The sequence below is a fragment of the Bemisia tabaci genome, chromosome 7 (assembly GCF_918797505.1).
Source record: "Bemisia tabaci chromosome 7, PGI_BMITA_v3".
NCBI classification, from domain to species: Eukaryota; Metazoa; Arthropoda; class Insecta; order Hemiptera; family Aleyrodidae; genus Bemisia; species Bemisia tabaci.
In genome coordinates, this window is record NC_092799.1 from 44467441 (window position 1) to 44490690 (window position 23250).

At 37.1% G+C, this 23250-nt stretch overlaps 2 protein-coding genes across 6 annotated transcripts in view; both read right to left on the bottom strand.

Annotated features, from left to right (window-relative positions):
- LOC109035842 (protein argonaute-3) lies at positions 1 to 13467 on the bottom strand. The gene is made up of 8 exons (XM_072302987.1): positions 13311 to 13467; positions 12335 to 12382; positions 9470 to 10285; positions 6445 to 8082; positions 4461 to 4906; positions 3278 to 3514; positions 2319 to 2503; positions 1 to 831 (listed from the first exon to the last, which is right to left on the bottom strand). Exons 2-8 carry the CDS (start codon positions 12351 to 12353, stop codon positions 738 to 740), a joined length of 3435 nt encoding a protein of 1144 aa, XP_072159088.1. The 5' UTR covers positions 12354 to 12382; positions 13311 to 13467; the 3' UTR covers positions 1 to 737.
- Positions 13468 to 16542: 3075 nt separating this feature from the next.
- Positions 16543 to 23250, bottom strand: part of Graf (GTPase regulator associated with FAK) — a 150525-nt gene continuing 143817 nt past the window's right edge. For all 5 annotated transcript variants that reach the window (XM_072302834.1, XM_072302833.1, XM_072302836.1 and 2 more), the window contains one exon: positions 16543 to 21573. In XM_072302834.1, the coding sequence (XP_072158935.1) occupies positions 21482 to 21573 (92 nt within the window). In that variant the 3' untranslated portion in view covers positions 16543 to 21481. The remainder of the gene's footprint in view (positions 21574 to 23250) is intronic.

Genomic DNA, 23250 nt, shown 5'->3' on the forward strand with positions numbered 1-23250 from the left:
GAAGAGAAAACTGATGAGATTTATAAATTCAATAAGAATATAATTAAAGAGTCAAACATTGTTGAACAAAATATATAAAATATAATATGTAAATAAGCGAAAAAGCTGGATTATAATGAGTGAAATATTGTAAATTGTCATTCCTTTTTAGAGAGATAGATAGGACTAAATTCTGCTTATTAATTTCATCTCAAGTACATCTTTTCTTCGAGTACATGATGCAAGAAAAATTACCTCTAGGAGCTGAATTCATAGATGCCCCTTCAACTTTAAGGTTTCCTTTGTCTGAGTATTTTTGATGGCTCAGGGAAGCTTAAACGTTAAAGAAATCACTGCAAAAACCATACTTAGAACTATCTCAAAGAAAAGAACGAATAACGTACAAATTATAAACAGCTATGAGTTCTCATTTTCTGGCACGAAAACAAGTATAATAAATCTTCGCTGAAATGTCTTTAAACACTTCAAATCAAAAAGAAAAAAAGAAAAAACAACATTATTAGAAACCAAAATATTAGGATCACTAGCCTTCAAAATAATCAGAAAACAACTGTTGATTTTGAGGTAATGAAAACCTGTACTAAAAAAATTTAATTTTTCAGTATGTGATAAACGATTTGGTGATTTGATCCAAATCATGATTCAAAAACCCTTAAACTAAAATATAACTCAAATATGCCTTTGATTTGAAACTCATTAAGGTCTTGAAGAGTGATACAAAAGAGGCAGGTATATGTCTAAACAAAGAACATTGGGGTATTTTTCATGAAAACTGGCTCGATCTTGTTTTTGGATGCAAATCCTTCCAAGTTATTCAAGGGGGCCGGGTTGCTGCAATCAGAAAAAACGCATGATTATTGGACAATCAATAGTTGTGATGTGACAATTGGACGTATTTTTGTTAAACGGAACTAAAAGCCAATTTCGGTTCCTTTTGAGGATTTTAGAGTCCCGGATAGCGCGTTCTGTCAAACGAAATTAAGCGCCATGGAAAGACAATGCGAGTATAGGACGGAACATGCATCATCAGGCCAAATAGATGGCTGCACCACCGATTTTCCTTGTCATTCATTTAAAAAAACGGCTTGAAAAAGAGAGTGAGAACAAGCACTTCCTGTTTAACATATTCACTGCGAAGCTGGTTATAACTTTATTTTCTGCTGTTCACGCCGAGTCAAAACACTCACAAAGACCAGCATTTTGAACGGCACAACTTCATCGCATTAATGTGTCACGGAAGCTTTAGGTTTCAGAGGGTCCTCCTTGGAACTAACTGTTGAGTACTAGTTACGCACATAACCAGTGGACAGCACTAGGGCCACGATGATTGGCCGAAATTATAGTTTGAAGTATTCCAGTTTCACCAGTTTCCTTTTCGTTTTATGGGCCTGGCTGGGCAAAGCTGCCGTGCTAAGGAAAAACGCCGTATGAACATTCAAGAGTTGCCAAATTTCCTCTCAGAAAATCGTTATTTTTGAAGAAAGTTATGAATATTTCTCCTTAAAATTTTCAGGAACTTCAGGTGAAATTGAGAAAAAAATTATCGGAAAAATTGACGGGGAAATTTTTGCAAATTTTCCTGAAAATTGGTGATTTACCGAAGAAAATTTGGCAATGCCTGAAGGTTCATACGGAGTTTTCCCTTAGCACGGCAGAATGGGTCAGTGGCACCCACTTTTTTCATTCATTTTCTGAAAGTACGGAGTGAACTAAGCTTCTAAGAATTTACTACTCCTTTGTTTTCTCTGTCGGGAACTATGGTCACTTACTTTCTTTCTTTTTCGCCCGATGAATATTTTGGTTGTCACTATTTAAACGATGGCCACGATCAGGTAATTTACCTGATGATGGCTTCCACTGAAGCCGAAATGGCCATCGTTTAAATAGTGACAACCGAAATATTCATCGGGCGAAAAAGAAAGAAAGTAAGTTCTAAGAATTTGTTCAGATTTTTATAACCCTAAATGGCAAAGAAACTCCATTTTGAAAACATCAAAAATGGGACCTGTTAGAAACAATATTTTTGGCAGGCTTTGATGATGTAGCTGACATTTTCTGATTGGCTGGACTCAGCGTTTGATCGGTCGGATTTCCATTAACTTCTTCTCCCCTTAAAACTGATTTTTTGATATTTTGTGAACTATTTGGTCGTTTCATGAGATTTTATATGAGGGAAACTATTCTACAACCCTGCAAAAATTCCTTGCCACTGCCCCCTTATACTTTAACATGTTGATGCAGTTGACACGGAGTATGTAAAAACATGAAAGTCAAGGAACAGGGGTATAAAGGTAGATTTAGTAGGAGAGACAACTTACTTCTCTAGATAAGTTCGAGCTCTAAAAGCTGCCAAGTGAGCATAGTAAGTTGGCGCAGGATACGACACAGATCGAGTACAACGTGAAAAGAGGTAACACAGATAGTAGGTCAAGACTTCCAATTCATCCTCAGAGATGTTATTGTCGTCCCAGAGTCTATGATATTTGGTTGGCCGTGATGTACCCTGTGGAAGAAAGAAGACTTTTATTTCAAAATTCCTACGATTGAGACTTCTGCACTTTCAAACACTTCTCTAAAAAAATCCTGCTTGTACTCTTACCTTAAAAGGGAACCAAGTGACTTCTTTCCTTCACTTTACCTTCATTTTTGCATCTGAGCTTTTTTTGTGAGGAGTTGGTAAAAGAAACACTTTGGCCTCATAACATAGACTAGCAAGATTGTGTGACAGTCGACAGGTTAAGAAGTGTGACATGGGAGAGAATGCTTTCTGAGTTTAACGGGAGAACACTTCTAGATTTCTGTTACTTATAAGCTATGCTAGAGGCTGGTTTGAATTAATTTTTTTTACATGATCATGCCCTGAATTGCTAATAAGGAATTTGCACGCAAATTTTTTATTGCTTCATCTGAAAGTGCCTAAAGAGCTAATTTTTCAGTATTTTTTATAATTTTTTTCGGCCATGGGAAATAGTATGTAAGTAGAATTAAAAGTTAGAAAATGCGCCGCCTAGTGACATCATCTGGCGGCATTTTCCATTTAACCGCATGTATTATAGCAGATTAGATCATTTTGTCATATCCTTCTCCAATAATTGTTCAATTTATGAACCAAGGGTATCCTCATGTTTAGCTCACTTAGTAGTGCTCACTCACCATTCAAACACGAAATTCATCAAATTTCAGACACCTGCAAATTCTCTATTGTGAAAGACCGTATGAAAGCTTTATATTCTTAAAACAAGCTGATATTCATTGAAAAGAGTTCAAGGACTATTACCTGTAAACTGGAATGGGATACAAGATAAAAATCTAATTCTCTTGGGTGTGTGATAGTGGTATCCACAATAGTACCAGGAGGAACATTCCTATTTTTCCCATCTTCATCTTGGCTTTTCATTGGGAAAAATCGAACATGATGACGCTTTTGTACGACCAAAAATGTTATTCCTGGCTTGTAGTCCTTCTCTAGAGTAGTACATGCTTGTCTGATAGCATTCAATTCCGCAGCGAGAACCTGTATATAACGGAGAGTAAGAAAAAACCATTGACAAATATTATGAACAACATGTAACGAGCCCTAATCCATGATTGGAAGAACAAGAAGAAAAAATGTGGTACAGTGTAATATTCAAAAGACTTCTAATGCTGAAGAATCTTCCACTGACTTTATAAGCAGGAGAATCAAATTCAACCCAGAAGTAAGTGGAATATTTTTGCAAAACGTTAAGTGCAATAGTAGTTTCTGGATTAACTGACTTTTTTTTGTTGCGCAGCCTTATGAAATTTGAATTTTTGCTAACTCCCTTATTTTCCACCCACCCCTAGCAACAGGGTAAGATCTGATTACTGACCAGAGCTGAACCAAAATTCTAAAATTTACAAGCAATTGGTCCAGTGCACATCTAAGTGTGATAGGTAACCCTGTAGCTGCCTAAGTTAAGAATTTCTATTCAGCATGCTACGATTTTTGTAATTTAAATCTCTGGCAAGATCCTATCTTAAAAGGTCCCAAGCAAGACAACTGTGATGTTTGGACCATATGTCGTCTTAGAAGAGTCAAGCCGCGAATATCTAATGAAAGAAAAGGGAAACCCAGAGAACTAAATACTCAAACTCATGAAATAAAATTAAAAGGCCAATGCTCTTTAAGATCCCTGCCAATCCCTTCTTCAAAACAATAATTTTGACTTCCTCATAAGGTTGGGACAAAAGAACCCCAAAATAAATTGCATTTCCAATATTATTACGTCAATTTTTTTCCCCCGACTATCTTTTTTTTCCCATCATTTTACTGGCTCACAGTTTGTTGGCTCATTTTTCAGTCAGTTTCAGTTTTTTTTTCCTTTGGCTTTTGTTCCTGAATATCTCTCAAGAAATTAAAGTTACGGCCATAGATAGGGATTTACTATTAAAACTTTCTTTGATTTTTGCAAGAATGATTACAAATTTCAAAATGTTACCTGTTGAAATTGGCCTTCACTGACTCCATCTCGGTAGACAATAATTTTTTCAGGTTTATGACGGGTCTTTATGAAGAAGAACTTTAACTGCTCAATGATGATGTTTTTCAGATCAACAACGATTTCTTCTCTTGGATTTTGCAGTCGCCATATCATGTTGTACTGGAATGCTGTAGCATCATGAGAGGCAGCAACAGCAGCAACGGACGGTATTGAAGTTTGGTCTGGAGATGGATGAGTAACGTCGATTCCAATCAACATTACAGGACGATTCAGAACGCCAGGTTTGTATCTTTCTCCTAACTGATGATTCTTACCATTTGTTTTAGAATTTACTTTCAGAAGGATATTCCCACAGGTAGCAGGATTCATTTTGAACATTGTGTTGGCCTTGATACATTGAGTTAAAACACCTACTTCAAGCTCAGCACATCGTTTTACCATACCTGCAAAGGAAAAAAATTGAACATTACTCAAAATAAATGAGTGCAAATTGTATGTATCTATGATGAGCATAAGGATCTGCACAGAATTCAAAAGACAGTCACATTTTGAAGAAAAATGAGGTTACAGTGTTGATAAATTTTCCTCAATTAAAAATATTTTGAAAGGGAAAATAGTGGCTGTGCGTTTTTTTCAACAGTAGCGCTTTTTACAAAATCAATGGGGAGCATAAAATTAGTGACATTGGTAGAGATGTGGACTGCTGACTTTCAACAGTCAGCAGGCCGCTGACTGTTGATAAACAACTCCGAAAGCAACTATCATCACAGTGCCTCTTGGCAGAATTCCTGGGGGTAAAAAGAGTGTTTTAAATATTTTTTTTTAAAAGAAAACTATGCTAACCACAAGGAAGTGCACAAAAAGTTGCAGCAGTGAACATATTCTCAGATTTTTAGTATGAAGTGTTCGTGCCTTGCTCTAAATCCTCGAAAGCGCAACTTTCAACAAGTGCGACTTGTTATAATTGCAAAAATGGCAGAACTGAAAGGGAAAATTAGAGGGTTTGTAGTATTTTTGGCAGAAACAGTTGACAGGATTTATGTGCACATCTAAAAGTGCTCATAAATCATGCTAAAAGTTGTCCCTGTAAACAAATTATCTGACTTCAAGCTACACGCATTCATGCCAAAGGCAACCCACCAAATCACCTGAAAGCTAGATACCTGCAATAGACAATAATCAGGATTCAGTGCAATCAAATTATTCATTGAGATGTTTCGTGTGCTTAAAACACATGGTGAAGAGTGTTGGACTCTCGCTATTTTTTTAGTGAGCTGGCGTGATACAGGAAAATAAAATTTTCTGTAAAACTGGATTTTTCAGCATATTGGATTCTCAAATACATTCAAATTTACGGAACCTCATAAAGTGCTCTAGTTGGATTCTGCTTCGGAGAGAGGTAAGGGACCTCTTTCACCCTAAATTTAAGTAAGTATCGTCTCCAGCTGTCAGGTAAATATTTTGTTCATGAATAATTACGAGGTAGAATTCCCGAAAAAACCGCCAAAATCGGGGAGAATATGAATATAAATACTCATTACCTTAGGAAGTAAAATTTTTCGTTACAATTTGGAAAATTCTCCATCATTTTTACTCTAGAGTAATATCCAAACTAGCAACTAGCCTCATACGATACCGAGAAAAAATTTAAATTCGACCAACCCTACTGGTCATGTTATTTGTATTTAAGTATTTGTATCAATGTCCAGTTATGTAACATGTCATCATTTTTTAAAATGAACCTGTATTTTTCTGCAGGTTCAAAAAAGAGATTTCTGATGAAAATGTGCAGATTAGACAGCTGTGGTTTCTGGTTTTAAAAGACCACGGATTTTTCCATCAATGGCGATAACTGAATTACTTACACTCTCTCACAGTCATAGGTGTTGGTGACTTGGATTGTCTATGAACCAAACTACAGGCCTCCAGAGAAAAAAGTAAAAATAGCATTCCTGATACCTGATATATAAAAATCACTTACTGTAAAAATCGCCGTGACCAGGTATGACAACAACTACCAATTCTGCACCTTGGGCTTTCCATTTGTGAAGGACATTAGTAACATCAGCTTTAATTTGCCTGCTGCGGGTATCCATTTCTTTTATTTCAGTGACATTTTGGATGGTCATGCCCAAATTCCTGCCCTGTGACGCAAGCATTCTAGCAAAATCATTGAGCTTTTCTCGCCTGGTGCGGAAGTCTAGACACATAATGAACCATTTTGAAAGCTCATAGCTTAACATGAATTCTCCTGCGCGCCATTGTCCGGGCTGTGGCCTTGGATTGGATTGATTTTTGTACTGAACACCTGGAGGGTCCAGAATTCGTGCGTCAACTTTATCTAGATTTTCGTTAACCTCAATACCAAATTCTTTAACAACTGGTGATCTATTGTATTGAGCAGTGCGGATTGCATTGAGAATCCTTCTTTTTCGGTCTTCTGGTGGTTTTGCAGCAGCTTTGACCATGGCTGCAGTTTGCTCCTCATCTAATTTTCGATTTAAAGCCTGACCAGGTTTCAGGTAACACAACTCTATTGGTAGGAAAATATTTTTTGCGGGTGGATCTACTTGCACAGTTGGCAAGTCTGGGTGCTTGATTTGATAATTCTTCACTCTTTTAAAATAATCAACAACTGATATTTCTGGTCCATTGTCCGGACGGAATCTGAGGTTTGCGGGACTCTTTCCGACATTGTTGATTCGATACGTTCTTCTTGAATTTGGAGTGTTAGGTATTTCATAATCACACTTAAGAGTTGTGACAAATCCTCTGAACTTTAATACATCATCAGGCCGGAAATTGTCCCTTGGATTGTTCAATCTGCAAACTTGACAGAAAATGTCGACTAAATTGGTAGGAATAGGGAAGCCTTTGTGAGCAACGTCAACATTCAAGAAGGGTTTCCAGTTTAGAATGGCGGACTGATAAAAGCCATACCAGAGTTCAAGTCCACCTCCTAGCTCAATAATTCGTTCTCTTCCATCTGGAGGGATAAAGTAGCTTCTGCCAACAGGGACAGGACCAGAAACTAGCGGCGCAGCTCTCAGAGCTACATCAATTGCTTGAATTGCTGTTTGCGGCACATCCAACCGCTGCCCCGTTGTTCTAGAATTTAAAAATGCAGTTATCGTGTTTGTGTTGATTTTTTGAGCTAACTTCACTGTGATTTGAAATTCAAGCTCATTATTCGATACTCTCTCTTCATTTATCATGGTAATTTGATCACTTTTTGAAGTGCCGAAAGGCAGCTGTCTAGCAGCGTACAAATTTTTCTTTCCATCGAAGGCAGGATTAAAACCATTACAATGTCTTTTAATGAATTCGGCAACAATAGGTCTAAGAAATCTTTTTGGTTTGTCTGGGTCTATAGCCACATCATAGTGATAGATCTCAGGGCATAACTTGCTTAGATTTAATGGTAATTGGTTTACTTCTACCTGTGTTCGTCTCCCTAAGGTACCTACTCCTTTGCGATGAGGAATTGGAAATAATGGTTGGTGAGAGGGAGACTTTTTGGACATTGGCAGAGGTCCTGAGTCAATCTTCTTTGGAGGCTGATTTTCTTTATCTTTTTGAGGCTTGGCTGTTGGTTTGTCCTTCTTTCCTTGAGAATCACCTGCAAAAGAAGAATTCAATTAGCAAATGGCATAATTTTTCAGGGGCATTTCAAGAGGCTAGGGGCAATAACACATAACCGACAATTTTGACAAAAATGAGTTAACATCTTTGCCACATTCTACGGTATGATGTAGCAAGCTGATGTTCTTAGTTTTTTTCTAATTTCACATGGGAGCTGTGTGATGACGCTGCATTCTAAAAAAAAATATTAAATCTGATTTCAAAAATACAAAAATTGCCGAGTTTTTTCATTATCTTGCAAAATCATCAGTTTTCGGATAAGCAATATTGTTCCTTAGCCATAGATCATCAATTTATATTGTTTTATGAGTTTCTGGCAGGAAAAATAAATGAATAAACCAACTTGATTGAACATTGTATAATTTCACTTTAATGCTGGCAAAACTGCAGCATTGATAAGGTGGTATTTGCTGTTGATATCGGCACTTAAATGCACTAAGAGAAAGGGGGCCACTGCAAAAAATTCAAACTTCTTCACTGTTTAATGGATTTCTTCTACCTGTATGTCTCCCTGAACAAAAAAGTATTTAATACAATCATCCTTGAATTATGAAACAGTTTGCTAAGTTTTCTTTTCTTTAGATTAAAATTTAAAAATTCTTAACATGAATGGGCCTGTTTCAAACATCAGCTAGAACAAAACAAAAAGATGTTCCTCATAAGAAATGGCTCAAAAATCAGGATGAGCGCATCGGAAAAGTCTGAAATACACTCCTAACTTCACAATCTGCGTGAGAGATACTTAGGCGGTTTTTTTAGGATACCGCGTCAAAAAAGGATACTTCAGCACAGGAGAAAATTCAATAAGAGGAATTGTTCCTGACATTGTTCAACCCTTGCGCACCAGGATGCTTCGCAATATTTAACATGGCCGACACCAACCTGCTAAAACACACGTGTCAAGACAGGATTTTATCAACTGGGATATTTATGTTTACATTTTCCTTGCGTTGATGAAGACCATGTTGCTTCCTCACAATTTACGCATGAAGACGTCAGCCATATTGTGTAATATTCTGGTGTGCAAAGGTTAAATGGAACGTTTCCTTTTACAAAATGTTCACCAGTGCTGTAGTATCGTTTTTGAAGCAGCAAGCTAAAAAAACGCAAATTCCTTATGCAGATTGTGAAGTTAGGGGTGCATTTCAGACTTTGCCGATGCGCTCATTGTGATTTCTGAGACATTTCCTAGAAAGAAAAACTTTTATATTTGCTCTGGCAAAAGTTTGCAACAAGCCCATTCTCGTTCTCAGAGTCATCTTTGGTACATAAATTCATGATAACACAGATTTTGAGATTGACTTTTTCTCAAAGAAAAGTTACAATTATAACTTGGAAGTCCAAGGAAGTTTATCACCGAGTACCTGAGTGAGAGGAAGGTTTTTGAGACTTGTCCTCTCCTGAAGGTTGGGGCTGCTGAGCCAAAAGTGGCTGACCTTGTTGCAAGCCTATTTGCTGTTGCTGACCTTGTTGCGGGCCTTTTTGCTGTTGTTGACTTGGGAACGGGACTCCCTGAGGTGGCTGACCTTGTTGCGGGCCTTTTTGCTGTTGCTGACCTTGATGCGGGCCTTTTTGCTGCTGCTGACCTTGTTGCGAGCCTTTTTGCTGGGGCTGACCTTGTTGCGGGCCTTTTTGCTGTTGCTGACCTTGTTGCAGGCCTTTTTGCTGTTGCTGACCTTGTTGCAGGCCTTTTTGCTGTTGCTGACCTTGTTGTGGGCCTTTTTGCTGTTGCTGACTAGAGAACTGGACTCCCTGAGGTGGCTGACCTTGATAAGGACCACTTTGAGGTGGCTGACCTTGATAAGGACCACTTTGGGGTGGCTGCCCTCTACCATGAGAACTCTGTTGACCATCATGCTGACCTCTGCCTACAGAACCTGAATGGTACTGTTGACCAGGCTGGCCTCTGCCTACAGAACCTGAATGGTACTGTTGACCAGGCTGGCCTCTGCCTACAGAACTTGAATGGTACTGTTGACCAGGCTGGCCTCTGCCTACAGAACCTGAATGGTACTGTTGACCAGGCTGGCCTCTGCCTACAGAACCTGAATGGTACTGTTGACCAGGCTGGCCTCTGCCAACAGAGCTCTGTTCAGGCTGACTTGGCTGCTGAGCTCTTGCAGGTTGTTGACCATCAGAACTCGCTGGATCTCCTTGAGATGGGCCAGACTGCTGTTTCCCTGAAATAAATACAAAAAACAGTTATAACTTACTCACGGCTGATGCTGCATAGGCCTATTCATTTGTTTGTTCGTCTGTTTATTTGTTAGCTACTTTAAATGGCTCAAAGGCAAAGGGGCAGATGTCGTGCTTCGATCCCACCTTAACAACCAACCTCAGGCAGTCCTTGCATCACACCATAAAGCTCAAAACATTTGAATTTGAATCAAACCCTGATATGCTTATTCAAAGAGCAATAAGTGCTACGACTAGGAACTTATGCAGGAATTTACCCAAGAACTCCTGGCTGAAATCTACTTTTTCAGGAATTTTGAAAGTAAATACATACACTGTAATCACTCACTCTTTGGAGGGCCACAAGGAAAATTCCTGTAGATTCCAGATTCTTATTCCTGGCACTCAATCTTTGTGAGAAATTTTGATTCCTAGTTATGGAATCATCAGACTTAATTTTTCAATAGTAGGTATTTAGAAAAATACTCTGATTTCTTGGGTTCATGAGAGTCAAGAAATGCAGAGAGATGATGGAAACTCAGGATGAAATTTTTCAAAACGTTACGATGTCAACAAGGTCTAATTGTAATTTAAACATCTAAAATTTTACATTAAAGAGTATTTATATAGAGTCGCTTTTATAGCGCTCTTTGGCGCTTTACGACGCCTAATTGCCACAAAGCTCGGTCTTCCCACAGGTCATCAGGGAGTTGACACTCCCTCATCTCATTTAACACCCCCTGTCGCCAACCTCTCACTGGGCGTCCCTTACGTCTCCTCCCAGGAGGAACCCAATCAAGCATCTTTTTTGGCAGCCTCTCTTCCGTCATCCTATTGACATGACCGTACCAGACAAGCTGTTTGGTCATGATGTCAAACACGATGTCATTTTTGACTTCCATGATGTGATGTACTCTCTCAATACGGACCCGATCTCTCCTAGAAATTCCTGCCGACCTTCTCCAGAAATCCATCTCCGTTGCTCTTAGCATATCTTGTGTCCGTTTCTTCAGCTGCCAAACTTCACATCCATATGTTAATATACTTTTAACTACAGCGTTGTATATCCTCCTCTTGTTATCTTTGGGAATCCGCTGATCCCAGAGGATTCCATTTAACATCGCTATAGCCTTCCTCGCTAAGGTGTTCCTTTCCCTGATAGCTTGATCCGTCCTAGAGAGTATATAATACGTCTACTTCATTGTTACTTACTGGTGATTTTAGGGGCCGTCCTTAAATTACATCACCCATTTTTTTCAATTTTTTGATTCCCCCCTCCCTCACCATATCCAACCCTCATCCACTGCTGAGACCTCTCTCTTAAGCCGGTATTAAACGATCAAGGTAGAGCTCTTAAAGTGGCGCATCAATGCGGCTGGTCAAAGGTGAGTATCACATGAATGCACCACTTTGAGAGCTCTACATTGATCGTGTGATACGGGCTCTAAAATTACGTCATCTTCAGCGTACCCCCCTCCCCCTCTTTATAGGGGGCAAAACACAGAAAATCTATAGGTATAGTCTGCAACTTTAAGAACATGATTAATTTATTTTCCTGAGTATTAAATATATGTTGTGTTCTTTTGAAATGGAAAAGAATTAAGGCCACGATATATTAATAGCTGAAAAATTAAACATCGCAAATTTTATTGCTTTCAGAAAACTTGCAAATCATTTGTTGAACAAGTTTTAAAAATTGAGTAAAATAAAATAGAAAATCAAACTTCAAGCAAGCATTTTCAGTCTTTTTGCCTTCTGGAAAGCTTACGCCATCCTTTGCTTGACCCCTCCCTCCTTCTCTGTAATCACCCGCAAGATGCACCCACCATCACACTCGGTGAAATAATTTATGGTTGGCCCCTTAGGGAGCACTTTAAGCAAACTAGAAAAAAGATTTGTGACACTATTTTTCTAATTCTTTATCTAGCAAAAATGATGGTGAAAACATCAAATACCAAAAATCTTGAGTTTTGAAAGGTAAAAAGAGAGATCAGTTACTTTTCTATCTGAATTTCATATTCAAAAATATGTAAAGTAAGTTAAGACAACTGTACCTTTCTTTCCTTTCCCCATTTTTCATTGATTGATACTTGATTCTGAACCTGTAAATACAATGGAGAATATTAAACTAAGCAAATCATATCATTTAAGAAGATTTTTCTGCTCCAAAAAGCAATTTAACCGCCTCCCACATTCAGCAAAGAAAATAGCGCATCTCTGAGGAAGGAAATTTGGGCATTGAACATGCGGCAAATAAGTTGACAGAGGTTTACTTTCCATTTGGAGGCAGCGGAGCTCCCATTATCCAATGGCGATAAAGAATTGACCATGACCGTTATCATTGCTGCGTAAAGGTGTATGTGTAAAACTGACAACTTGGGTGACAATACGTCTGATGCGTTTCCTCTAAGGTATGAGAATTCCTGTTCGGCAGAAGATTGCACCAGCAGCAACCTGATTAGATATCAAAATCATTGATTCTCGTCTGCTCTAAGGGGCATACTCACTTTCACTCATTTTAGTGTGAATTGTGGTGCTACAGTAATAAGAATCTGTAGATCTGAAGTTATGAAAACCTCTTTCTCTATAAAAAAGGCAACTGGCGAAGATTCAGACGTCACAGCTGAAAGTGACCTGAACAAGTCGTGGCACCTCCTAAAGAAATATGACAACATTTACAACAGTTTAAAACTCTGTGTGCAGACTAAAAAGAACACATATACTTTGGAAGGTACTCATTTGATCCATAAAATTTTCTTATTTGAACAGCAGAAATCCTCTGAGTTGCCCCAAAATAGCGAGTGAGACTCAGAGATAGAAAAATCATAATAATCCAAGTAAATGGACAATAGTTTTTCCAAAACTTCTTATTAACCAGATGTTTGATAAAAAGAAAAAGAATTAAATATAGAGGATAGTAGCATAATACTTTTGGATATTCTGTTCCAAAACTTAGAATTCTTTGACTCTGGCTGCCTATAGCTAACCTCCACGAAGTGATGTTTTGGTTGTTAAAACTCAATTCCTTACCAAAACTATGAAATTCTGATGATCAAAGCACAGCTTAAAACTTCTTCTAGGAAAAAGAAACAACTGAATAAGATTCTGATAAGCTTGATACGCGGAGACAAATTGATATGATTGATTGATACCACAAAGAAAACAATAATGGACGTTCGCACATAAACATACGAGAGCATATTTCGTCATCCTATTCCTACTCTTCTAGCCAATCAGAGTTCAGAGAAGTAGATTCAGTTCATATTCAGTTCAGTTTATTCAATTTTATTTCGTTCCAAATAACGTACCTGGATCTGGACCGGAAACTGTAGCCCGGCCGGAAATCAAAACGCACACATAATATGAGGGTGGTATACATGTACCGGAAACGCACACATTTTCCACCAGAATGGGGGGGGGGGGGGGGGTTAGAAAAATATTTAAATTGTGAGAAATTAAGCAAAAAAAAAAGAGCATAAGCGTTTAAATAAACTATAATGGAAGATCAAAAAGTGGCAGAAAATTCTCTATAAAAAAGTAAATTGGACCGCGTTCAACAGAAAGGAACCAAGCCACATCAGCTATTGCCAAATTTAATTGGGCAATTTAATTTTTTGCATGAAAACGGTTGTGCAGATTTTCGTGCGAATTTCAGTGAAAATTCTCCATGGTAGAAATCCGAACAAACGTTCTCTCGTAAAAAATTTAATTGCCCAGTTAAACTTGGCAAAGATAATACACAGCGTTCTGGGATGCCATGTCCCATTAACCCTTCCCCTCCTTAAGGGGGTGGCCACATGGGCCACGGCCCATGGCGGCAAATTTAGGGGGCGGCAAATTTTGCAATTTTTTAAATACAGCTATTAAAAAAAAATTGGGTTCAGAAAAAAAAATTACAAACGAGAAAAGCGTCTTTCGGTGACACAAGAGACATCACCTTCAATTAGTCGAGTCAAGAGAGAAACCAAACACGCAATTCGGCGTGGAGCGGCGCGGCGCAGAGAGCAATGATGATGAGGACTTGAGATAAAAAGGAGAAGCCCTCATTGCGGCAGTCGGCATGTAAAACATATTAGCACCTGCAAGACTACACGAATACTTTACGCATTGCGTCAAACTTATTGTTAGTGCGGTCAACAGCGGTTGACGTGAAACACATAGCGCCTACAAGACCGCATGAATACTTCACGCATTGCGTCTAAAGCAGTGCAGTTAGCGTGAAACGCATAGCGCCTACTAGACTTCTTGAATACTTTACTCAATGCGTCAAACACAGTGCGATCAGCGGCGGTCGGCGTGAAACGCATAGTGCCTTCAAGACTGTAGGAATACTTCACGCATTGCGCCGAACACAGTGCGGTCAGCGTGGCGCACAGTGGATCGAGTCAATAGGAAAGGTCGGACAAAATTTGGAAACTTTAAACGCTTATAACTCTATTTATGTAAAACTTTCAGGTTCTAAAAGTTGTTCCATTGGTTTCCTCGTCCAAATTTCTTCTTAAAACACCCCTTGAAATTTAAATTGTGACGAACTAAACGTCAAAATCTGCAGTTTTAGTCAAAAATTTCATGTCCGACCTCTCTCATTGACTCGATCCACTGTGTGACGCGGCGGTGGAGGTTAAAATTATTAAACCACATTTATGTTTGTTCTTGCATAATTTTTATGTTCATTTCTTACAAATGGAAGACCTTGTTCACACAGAGATAGGTTTACGGAACTTAACTTTCGCGCAAAGTTCCGCGAACTTTTGCTAGTAGTATTGACAGGGCTTTCGCAAAAAATGTGTCCAACACGAGTAAACGCGCCTTATGCACCTCTCCCCTCTGCCTCTGACTGCCAGCCTTCATTATAATGCGATATGCTCAGGATTACACTTCTTTTTAGAATATAATATTCTTATTGGAGGAATGGAGATAATTTCTAACAAGCCTCCTGCCTGAAGAGAAAGAAAAACTGATCTACGAAAAAATCTTTGAGGATGATTCATTGCTCTCTTCCAAAAAACTTGATCCTGTTTCAGAATGGTACATTGAAAACTTTGCTCCATTTTGTCGTAAGTAAGTGCCTCATGCAAGAAAATCTGCTATCTCATTGGTTCATAAAGTTTTGAATGATTTTTCTTTCACTATTGGAAGTATTTATACTAAAAGTAACTATGTGGCTTGCAAAACCTATGCAGGACATAATTTCTTTTAGCATAAATACGCCCTATTAAAAAACAGCATTTGAAAATCTCAGCAAAGGATTTGATGTATTTCTTTTAAAAAATATACTTAAAGATGGAGCAGAAATTACGTTACAATACTATCAGTTTAAGCTCTGAGTCCATGCAATGTTACGCCTTATAACCGAGCTGTGTGTAACTACTTTGTATGTAAAACTGATTAACAGGGATGCATTTTGTTTCCACTGCTCTTGGAATACCAGTAATTAGTGGTAAGGGTTCTCTCATTGTCGCTCCTTCATGAAACCTTTTTGATCTCTTACCAAAAAGCAAAAGGATGCCCTCAATTGTTAACATTCCTTTAGAGGAGCAATAGAATTATTCAAAGCCTATCAGAGACTACCTTCTGAAATGATTGAATAAATACCTCCGTACTAGTTGATAGTGTCAACTATCAGCTGCAATCAGCTAAAACTTAGAAGCCCCTGATCAGCTTAAGAGTGAATTTTAGAAATCGGACTTAAATTCTTTCTGGAAAAGTTTTAACAAGTTTTAAGGTTCTCCGGTTCTTGCCAAGATTGACCTGGTGTGCAATATTTTGTAACAACTGAGTCAAAAGTTTTTGCAGATTTTGACTTTCTAGTTAAAAGAACATCAATGGCCCTGTCACTTGAGTCTTAAGAGTCATTCTTGACAAAAAAAAATTAAGAAATTCAGAGAAATAAAAATAGGGGTTGGATAAGAAAAAAAAAGTGCATTTGATACTGAATTCGATTGCTGTAAAGGATTCAATATTTTTTCTACAGCCACATCCTGTTTTCATCGCTCAAAATTTTGGTATTTTTTTCATCAATAATGATTTTTTAGACTCATGAGTAGGGGTTATCATCGGTTTTTTAGTTAAGAAGTCAACTTCAGGTAAGAAATTTCCACTTTTGATTATTCCTTTAATATTTACCATCAATTTTCCTTAAAAATTTTTCTATATTAGTTTTAAAGAATTTTTTGTATAAAATAAATGCTCATAAAGAAAAGTCAGACTTTGACGAGGAGCTGATTTGAGAGAGTAAGAAAACCAAAAAATGATAAAATGCAAGTTTCATAAAAATTTTTTATTACAAAATGTATCGTAAAATAGTTATACTCTGAAAGAAAAAGAGAAACAGAGAGTAGAGGGAGAGATAAACAAAGAAACAGGTACTTTACGAACAAGTGGGATTTGCTAAATCTCTCTCTACATGTAAAACAGAGATTCCATTCAACAGTTAACTATAAACAGAATATAAAACTCAAAAGATGGTGATTCCTGAAATTCATTATGATATGTTTTGCGAATTGAGTTAGGGAAAATTCTGTCTAATGCAATACAAAAAAAAAGAAAAAAAAGGGAGAAACATGGTAAAAAATCCAATGAATTACAGGAGGTGAGGCAATCAAGGTGCTTGCTCACGGTTGAAAACAAAAAAATAATTGGACAGAGCGAATAAAGTAAAAAGGTAGCCTTCGGGTATAATGGTGACCACAGGAATTTCCAGAATCTTTTTTTTTTTAAACTCTGGTTGCCAAGCAGCAGGTTAAGGTATGTTATTCTCATTAAAATAAGCTTGTTCAGGAGAATTTTCCCCAATTTTTTTGGACAATTTTAACCTTTAGGAAAAACAGGTTAAAATTGCATGATTTAAGCTCCTATCTAAGCTCTCTTCGCCGTAAGAGCCAGGATGGTGTCTGCAAATATCCGTCTTACTAGGGTTACATTTCTACCTGCAGAACTGCTTTGCCGTTACCTATTTATAATCCGTGTGGTCCTACATGATAATGGCTGCGTAGATCGCAAACATTAGCAGAGGAGTCATTCGGTCAAAAATGTACCCCGAGCTGGACAGACATTTTTAGATACCATCCAGGCTATTCGGCCATGCATGTTAAAATGGGAGTACAAAGTACGCAACTTTGAGCTTACTTTTGTGGGTCAATATTGTTTAAACAAATATAGGAAAATTCCTTTGAACTGTGCTTCATGATAATATTATCGGAAATATTCTTCTGATCTCTGTTACAGCACAGGTTGACCACAAATATTTAATAAAACCAAATGCAAGTGACATAAATGGAGCATAGGTAAATAGGTTTTAACTATTATAAAACATATGAACACGAGGCAGCAAAAAAGAAAAATAAATAAATTAGTGATTCAAAACAAACAAACCGTAGATTTACTGTAGAAACTGAATTAAGCTTTACGCGGACAAAAAAAATGGGTAGAGGGTACAATGATAACCTGGCAGCCATTAAATCTAAATAATAAAAACATTTGAAGAGCTAAGGTTTATAGATCATCATGAATACATAGGTGCTAGTTGTTGGTTTAGATTTTTGTCAAATAACCTTTACACCTTAAATACTACAACGCAATCATGCCTGAATACAGTAAATAAATGGTACATACTGTTTTCAAAGAGAATACATATAAATATAAATAATTTTACTTTAATTTTTAGGTCATACAAAAATGCATAGAAAATTGGAGTTTGTTTGAAAGTTCAACTATATAAATGTAATATGTAATAGGTAAATATGAAAGTACCTAAATAAATGCATCAGAAGGTTCTGCCAAGGAACTTGCAGGCTAAAATGCTAATAAAATAATGTGATTTCTTAATAGTAAAAAAAAATAAGGTAAAAAAATCCTTAAAATTTTAAAAAAATTTAATGGGTGCAGATCAAAGACTGAGAATTTGATTTTGAGCTGACTGAAACCAGATGGTTTTAAGAAATAATGCACTAATCAGTCAAGTGCAATTGAGGCAAGTATGTTCATATTGAACTATTTCAAGGATTTGTTACTACTATGCATGCAGGGTGACCCGAAAGTCTCACACCACCTTTATAACTCCTAGGTTCCTTGCGCCTTTTCAGGTTGGTCCCATCAACATTTCCGGGGTTCTCGAAAGTTGTCTCCTTAGACCACAATACACATAAAATTTCAAGTCTCTACCTCAATTTTTTCAAAAGTTACAGGAGTGATGCCTCGTGCTAACGAAGCGGGACTCTTAGATCACCCTGTAGCTTAACTACATCCAACAATGGCAAATTTTCTGTGATGTACTATTCTTCCAACAGGAAACTAAGTGACAAAAAAACTTGAAATTTTGTGATATACTTTTAATCCAAGGTAAATTCGTAAAACGTTCAGAGGCGCTGAGTAGTTCAGTTCTTTGATAAAACAGTAAAATATGAGAGAAAATTAGGTTGCTTCAATTCATCCAATTGAAAGCTAGTATGCAAAGAGTTAGAAAGATTATTAAAACACCTGATTTTCAAACAACTGGCAAAAACACCAAAGTTACAAAATTATGCTTTAGTGCCAAAAAAGTTACACCCTCGTCATACATAAACTGAAAGGCCAGAGATGAAATATTTCTGAACAGAGAACTTGAGAACTTCAACTCAATTTATTTCAAAAGGATGTCTCTTTTGGTCCAAGACAAGAAAAGGCTGCAACATATTAATGGCTGAGGAACAATACTACTTAACTGAAAATTTTGGTAATAATGAATCAGCAACTTTGTTGCATTCTACAGTTTATATGCGAGCTGATGTTTTTACTTTTTTTCCAATTCCGCATGGGAGCGCTGTAACAGGGTGTCTAGGTTTTTTTTTCATTTTGGGAGATTCTGATTTTTGACTGCTAAATTCTGATTACAAAATTTTTCCAAATCCTGATTTTTTGCAGAGAAAAATTAGGCAAGTGTAACTTCACAAAGATAGGTTGATAAAAAAATCAGATCGGACGGTCGACTTCACAAATCCTCATTTTAAGACCGATTTTTCCTCAAACCCTGATGAAATCGGGATTAAACCCTGATTGACCTCAAATCCTGGTAGAATCGGGAAAATCCTGATGCTAGACACCCTGTGTAATGATGCTGTACAGTATATTATCTTCGTCCTGTGAGAACGTCAGTTTGCAGGTATTGACCGTATTGTTCCTCAGCCATTGATACATCTGTTTGTTCTGATGGACAAAGGTGGTTAGGTGATTAGTGCTATTAATTAGAAACAAAAAAATAATTCAATTATTAGAATCAAGACATTTCTTCTTGATACTCATGTTTACTTCTATTCTCTGGATCAAATGGCTACCGCATTTAGAAGGCAAAAACAAAGAGGATATTGGAGCAGTGAAATAGATACATGGGAACCCGACTAGTTTCATATGAGGCTTTCCTCAGTACCATTGAGTGTTTATGAAACAATGGTGTGAATTTCAAAGAGAAACTCTTTTGAGAACTTTTACAGAATCCGAATCAGGAAACGTTTTTTGTTCTTTTTTTACATAAAAATGCTTCCTCATGCTCTTACAAGTTCCTTATCACTTTATTCCAGTAAATGTTGACAACAATTTTACATAAATTGTACGTCAAATTTTAGTTTTATGTCGCGGATAACTTGCAGTTTATTTTGAGTTCAGTGTCAATATGAGTAAATTTTAGCGTTTAAAAAAATTTTGATGCACTTTTTTTTTCTTTTTCTTTGTTCCTTTTCATGCATTTTACTATAGCACAAAATGAGTTTCCTAACTTGTACATTTTAACAGTTTGTTTACATTTTCTCAAAGTCCAAACTTAACAGTCAATGCTACTGAGGATACTCTAGAATAAGTTACTTTTACAATCTTCTTGAAAATTTTTTCTTGTAAAAATTTAAAGGCTACAAAAGCTTCCACATTCTGAGAAAAATGTCAGTGCATTCTGGAACTACCAAGCATCAGGATGTACCTACTGTATTTTATGCACTTTGACAATCGCATGGTTACTAAAATAACTAAGCCTTATTTTTATTCAGCTCTCATCAGACGACTTTTGAGGACAATTAAAGTATATGAATGTTGAATTTATAAATTCTGAAACCAAGAAATAATGCTTCTAAAAGTTGAAAACGTCCATGATAAAAAGTTATTGGAATTTTACTAAAAATTTTAATGATCCTACTTCAGAAACTGCCTTTCAAGCAGATTTTTTTTTGTTACTTTCATCCTTTTACTACCCCCACTGTAATTTTTTCTTACAGATATGCACTTCTGAAGGAAATATTGGAATGATGCATCTTTCCAACGACAGAGAACAGTTTCACAGAATCATATGGATAGCAGCCACTATCTGGGCTGTTTTCAGGCTGAGTTGCTTCAATGAATTTATTCATTTCATTAAGTTAACTTAGACAAGCTTTCCTGCTCCTAAAGGCTAAAATGTTAAGTCACTCTAGGATTATAGACTATTAAAAACAATATTCTGCTTAATGGCTAAGAAAACCTACGTTTATTTGAATCTTATTGATTAAAAAATTGGTGTTGAATTTCTATTAAAGCAAGAGGTCCAATTTATTGCTTTGCAATATGAGAGCAGAAGTTCCACTTACAAAAATTTCAGAGAAAAGGGGAAAGACTCCTAGACAGAGGAGGAAAAAAGGGAGAGAATGAGGAGAAAAGGAAGAAACAACGGAAATGACATCAAACCCGTAAAAGAAAAATGAGAAAAGTAACCAATCCCATATCTTTTCTCGATTTTGCATTAATTTAAAACAAAAATCATTTTGGCAACACTGCTTGAAAAACTAAACAAAATTATAAATGATACACTGCTGGCATAAACAACAACAGGCTGCGACAGCAAGATTTTTGAAAATATACACTTCAATTTACAGAGGCTACAACAACATTATATGTATATACTTACAAAACATACAAAATCTTGTCAGATCATAATATTTTGAAACAATTATTACAAATTAACTAAACATTTCAGTAAGAATAATCTACTTAAAACAAATAAGACAAAACTGCGACAAGTGCATGATTAATATTTTTTGAAGGAAATGTTCTACAAAACACCTTGGAACAAAATATTTTTTTAATAATTCATTATTTTTCTTTTCTTATCACAAAGCGGTCGATCGGCTATTGATTGATATATTAACAATTGCACAAATGATTGCTACGACACTATTGGTCATTATCACTTTGCCATCTTTTGGTCATGGAAGAACTTCAACATAGTTCTCTGGGATGAGTCCTGTTTTACCATTCAAAGTGCCTTCCAACCAACCAGGCTCGAAACTTGTTCTCACTGAAAACAAAAAAAAAAATAAGAGAACAATGAATGACGATAAAATAAAAAGAAAAGAGAGGATTAGTGACTCAAAGAGACATCTAGGGTACCAGTGTATAGGTACGGATAATGTTAAACTTGAAAGCCTCGTCAATTGATGGTCACAGAGGGTCTGGTAAAATTTTCTTTCCATCCTCTGACTTTTCCTGACTTTCCATAGCATCTCTTTCCAAATCGAAAAAAACGCAAAAAAAAAAAACGTAGCCCAAAGCAAAGTACCAATTGGCAGAGGTTCAAATTTTCGAGGGAAAAATGCATTACAGACCAAAAAGAGCGCTGCAGTATCTGAGCCGTGAAGTTCTGAAAAAATCACTGAGTTATGAGTTTTCTCTCCCTGACTTCGCCCTGATTGCTTTAGTCTCCCTGATGTTACCAGTTTTCCCAGTCGCTAGACATCTTGTAGCCATGGACAAAAAAATAGTTGCTTCTTCGAATTGCCACTTAATTGATGCATACTTGATTTAATCCATTAAATTAGGCTGAAAATGCAAAAATCAGTTTTTGATATCTATACTTTAAGCTCCGAGACCTCCTAATTTTGCGTAACTGGTAACGCTTAGTTCCAGCATTCTACTGAGCCGATTTTTATGATTTTTGCAGCTATCGACGAGCAATGGGCCTGTTGCAAACTTTTGCTAGAGCAAAACTAAGAGTTGTTTCTTATAGATAATGCCTCAAAAATCACGATGAGCGCATCGGCAAACTCTGAAATGCACTCATAACTTCACAAACTGCGTAAGAAATTTGCGGTTTTTTGAGCTTCCCGCTTCAAAAACGATACTACGGCACAGGTGAACATTTTGTAAGAGGAGTCGTTCCATTGTCGGCAATAATCATCATAGCCGACGCCAATCCGCCAAAACACGTTTGATGGGACGAGATAACACCTGAACTGGATTAGACCAGATAACAATCGGTGTGTTAACGTTCATATTTTCCACGCCCGAATTGATTGACCTTGAACTCTCCTTGAATTACGCGCGGAACTGCGTGCAAGCGTCGGCCATGATGAATATCGCCGACGATGGAGCGACTCCTCTAACAAAATGTTCACCTATGCCGTAGTATCGTTTTTGAAGCGGGAAGCTTAAAAAAACGCAAATTTCTTACGCAGATTGTGAAGTTATGAGTGCATTTCAGACTTTGCCGATGCGCTCATCGTGATTTTTGAGGCATTATCTATAAGAAACAACTCTTATTTTTGCTCTAGCAAAAGGTTGCAACAAGCCCATTGTCTCTAGATAAGCCAACTGTTTTCAGATTTTCAAAATATGGCCCAGGTTTTTTTAAATTACGTGGTAAAGTTGCGAATTCTCCCATTTAAACAATGTAAGATTATATTTTTTGTCATAGTTCGTATGAGCGTTCTACCGGGCCGATTTCCAAGATTTTTGCGGTTATCGACGGGTAATTGGCCCTAGATGAGCCCGCTCTATTCAGATTTTGGAAATAGGACCCAGGTTTTTTTACAATCATGTTGAAAAACTGAGCGAATTTACAGAATGCTTTGCAACCTGCTGCCCTATGCGCAGATGGTTGCGTAGTGGCAGAGGAAGCTGCGCAGTGGCTGAGTAGCCTGCTCATCAGCTTTCCTTATCAACACAAGATTCGCCCTGTACGTCTCCAGAAGAACGG